Source organism: Penaeus vannamei, chromosome 14 (assembly GCF_042767895.1).
Source record: "Penaeus vannamei isolate JL-2024 chromosome 14, ASM4276789v1, whole genome shotgun sequence".
In the NCBI taxonomy this organism is placed as follows: domain Eukaryota; kingdom Metazoa; phylum Arthropoda; class Malacostraca; order Decapoda; family Penaeidae; genus Penaeus; species Penaeus vannamei.
This window is the reverse complement of record NC_091562.1, coordinates 5,123,786-5,127,923: the sequence shown is the minus strand read 5'-3', so window position 1 is coordinate 5,127,923 and position 4,138 is coordinate 5,123,786. Positions and strand designations below refer to the sequence as shown.

The following is a 4,138-nucleotide window of genomic DNA, read 5'->3' as shown; positions in this document are numbered from 1 at the left end:
GAGGATTCGTCGGGTCGGGCCTTTCACAATTCTAACAAACCGGCCGTGTATGATGAGGATTCATTGGGTCGGGCCTTTCACAATTTGAACAAACCGGCCGTGTATGATGAGGATTCATTGGGTCGGGCCTTTCACAATTTGAACAAACCGGCCGTGTATGATGAGGATTCGTCGGGTCGGGCCTTTCACAAATTGAACAAACCGGCCGTGTATGATGAGGATTCGTTGGGTCGGGCCTTTCACAAATTGAACAAACCGGCCGTGTATGATGAGGATTCGTCGGGTCGGGCCTTTCACAAATTGAACAAACCGGCCGTGTATGATGAGGATTCGTTGGGTCGGGCCTTTCACAATTTGAACAAACCGGCCGTGTATGATGAGGATTCGTCGGGTCGGGCCTTTCACAATTTGAACAAACCGGCCGTGTATGATGAGGATTCGTTGGGTCGGGCCTTTCACAATTTGAACAAACCGGCCGTGTATGATGAGGATTCGTCGGGTCGGGCCTTTCACAATTTGAACAAACCGGCCGTGTATGATGAGGATTCGTCGGGTCGGGCCTTTCACAAATTGAACAAACCGGCCGTGTATGATGAGGATTCGTTGGGTCGGGCCTTTCACAAATTGAACAAACCGGCCGTGTATGATGAGGATTCGTCGGGTCGGACCTTTCACAATTTGAACAAACCGGCCGTGTATGATGAGGATTCGTTGGGTCGGGCCTTTCACAAATTGAACAAACCGGCCGTGTATGATGAGGATTCGTCGGGTCGGGCCTTTCACAAATTGAACAAACCGGCCGTGTATGATGAGGATTCGTCGGGTCGGGCCTTTCACAATTCTAACAAACCGGCCGTGTATGATGAGGATTCGTTGGGTCGGGCCTTTCACAAATTGAACAAACCGGCCGTGTATGATGAGGATTCGTCGGGTCGGGCCTTTCACAAATTGAACAAACCGGCCGTGTATGATGAGGATTCGTCAGGTCGGGCCTTTCACAATTCTAACAAACCGGCCGTGTATGATGAGGATTCGTTGGGTCGGGCCTTTCACAATTGGAACAAACCGGCCCATCACCACAACTCCCTGTAGGAGAATTCATGTCATGTCGGAGACTACTGCACCTCGAAGCCTCAGGGTACAAATTACCTGGTACCCTTTCGGTCTCCGTTTCTCGTCAGATAACCACTGCTAAGCCGCTTAAACGTGCTTAATCTGGGTTTAATGGGGAATTAAAGCATAGTCTGTATGTAGGAATGTATCTTCAAGAATTTTCTAATAGTTTAGAGAATTTATTAGTGATGGGGAATTAAAGCATAGTCTATAGTCAGGAATGTATCTTCAGGAATTTTCTAATAGTTTAGAGAATTTATAGTGATGGGGAATTAAAGCATAGTCTATAGTTAGGAATGTATCTTCAGCTATTTTCTAATAATTCTAGAGAATTTATAGTGATGGGGAATTAAAGCATAGTCTATATGTAGGAATGGATCTTCAGTTATTTTCTAATAATTTTAGAGAATTTATAGTGATGGGGAATTAAAGCATAGTCTATAGTCAGGAATGTATCTTCAGGAATTTTCTAATAGTTTAGAGAATTTATAGTGATGGGGAATTAAAGCATAGTCTATAGTCAGGAATGTATCTTCAGGAATTTTCTAATAATTTTAGAGAATTTATAGTGATGGGGAATTAAAGCATAGTCTATAGTCAGGAATTGATCGTCAGCTATTTCTAATAATTTTAGAGAATTTATAGTGATGGGGAATTAAAGCATAGTCTATATGTAGGAATGGATCTTCAGGAATTTTCTAATAATTTTAGAGAATTTATAGTGATGGGGAATTAAGCATAGTCTATAGTTATGAATGTATCTTCAGGAATTTTCTAATAGTTTAGAGAATTTATTAGTGATGGGGAATTAAAGCATAGTCTATAGTTAGGAATGTATCTTCAGGAATTTTCTAATAATTTAGAGAATTTATTAGTGATGGGGAATTAAAGCATAGTCTATAGTCAGGAGTGTATCTTCAGGAATTTTCAAGTAATTTTAGAGAATTTATAGTGATGGGGAATTAAAGCATAGTCTATAGTTAGGAATGTATCTTCAGGAATTTTCTAATGATTTAGAGAATTTATAGTGATGGGGAATTAAAGCATAGTCTATATGTAGGAATGTATCTTCAGGAATTTTCTAATAATTTAGAGAATTTATTAGTGATGGGGAATTAAAGCATAGTCTATAGTTAGGAATGTATCTTCAGGAATTTTCTAATAATTTAGAGAATTTATTAGTGATGGGGAATTAAAGCATAGTCTATAGTTAGGAATGTATCTTCAGGAATTTTCTAATAGTTTAGAGAATTTATTAGTGATGGGGAATTAAAGCATAGTCTGTATGTAGGAATGGATCTTCAGGAATTTTGTAATAATTTTAGAGTTTATAGTGATGGGGAATCAAAGCATAGTCAATAGTCAGGAATGTATCTTCAGGAATTTTCTAATAATTTTAGAGAATTTATAGTGATGGGGAATTAAAGCATAGTCTATAGTCAGGAATGTATCTTCAGGAATTTTCTAATGATTATAGAAAATTTACAGTATGATGCTGAAGTTGTTGTTACATATTTTTTATTTACTTTGTAATACCAGCATTATGCAGACGATATTCTAAGTCTCTTTATCATTCTGACATTCTGAATTGCTCTCTAAGTATGTTTTAACATCTGAAATCAAGTCGAGGTCAGATATTACATATAAAAAGAAAGAGAAAGTTAAAAAAAAGAAAAAAAAATTACCATACCACCGGTTCTTTCAACACGAAAAAGTTGCTACTTCTTAGCAGCTTCAGCGGGCGCCGCAACACACGACCGATGACCACGCCCTTCGTGTCTCCTCCGTCAGGCCTCGTCCACCGCCTCCGCCGCCTCATCCACCGTCGGCGTTGCCTCATCCGCCGCCACCATCGCCTCGTCCGCTGTCAGATTTGTCTTGTGAGCTGCCAGCATTGTCTCATACACTGTCAGCATTGTCCTATTAACTGCCAGCGTTGATTCATCCACTGCCAGAATCGCTTTGTCGTCTGCCAGCATTGTCTCATCCACAGCATTGTCCTATTAACTGCGAGCATTGTCTCATCCACTGTCAGCATTGTCCTATTAACTGCCAGCGTTGCTTCATCCACTCCCACAATCACCTCATCTACTGCCAGCATTGCCTTATCCACTGCTAGCGTTGCTTCATCCACTGCCAGAATCGCTTTGTCGTCTGCCAGCATTGCCTCATCAACTGCCTCAACTACTGCCAGCATTCCCGTACCTGCTGCCAACATTAACGTATATAGTGTCAGCATCGAATCTTCCACAGACAGCCTCATTCACTGCCAACATTGCCTCCTCCACTGCCAGCATTGACTGCCAGCGCCTCACTTACGGCATCGTCTCATCCACTGCTGCCGTCACCTCATCCACTTCCACCTTTCATCTCATCCATAGTCAACTCTGCCTCATCCATTGCCAATTTTGCCTCATCTGTTGTCAACTTTGCCTCATCCACTACTACTCGCCTCCTTAACTGCCAACCTTACTCATCTACTGCCACGTTGCCTCATCCAATAGGCCTACCAACACTGCCTCATCTACTGCCAACATTGCCTCATCCACTGCCAACAATGACTCCTCTACTGTATCATCCACTACCAATTATTTCGCCCGCTGCCTGCACTACCTCATCCACTGCCAGCATTGCCTCATCCAATAGGCCTACCAACATTACATCATCCACGGCTAGCATTGCCTCATCCAATAGGCCTACCAACATTGCCTCATCCACTGACAGCATTGCCTCATCCAATAGGCCTACCAACATTGCCTCATCCAATAGGCCTACCAACATTGCCTCATCCAATAGGCCTACCAACATTGCCTCATCCAATAGGCCTACCAACATTGCCTCATCCAATAGGCCTACCAACATTGCCTCATCCAATAGGCCTACCAACATTGCCTCATCCAATAGGCCTACCAACATTGCCTCATCCACTGCCTGCACTATCTCATCCACTGCAAGCTTTGCCTCATCCAATAGGTCTACCAACATTGCCTCATCCAATAGGCCTACCAACATTGCCTCATCCAAT

General features: G+C 42.4%; 1 protein-coding gene across 1 annotated transcript in view; it reads left to right on the top strand.

Annotated features, from left to right (window-relative positions):
* Window positions 1–3,670: 3,670 nt before the first annotated feature.
* The window catches only part of LOC113808904 (uncharacterized), an 837-nt gene continuing 369 nt past the window's right edge, over window positions 3,671–4,138 (top strand). The window contains exon 1 of the mRNA XM_070129409.1: window positions 3,671–4,138. This exon is cut by the window's right edge and continues 369 nt beyond it. Within this exon, the coding sequence (XP_069985510.1) occupies window positions 3,671–4,138 (468 nt within the window).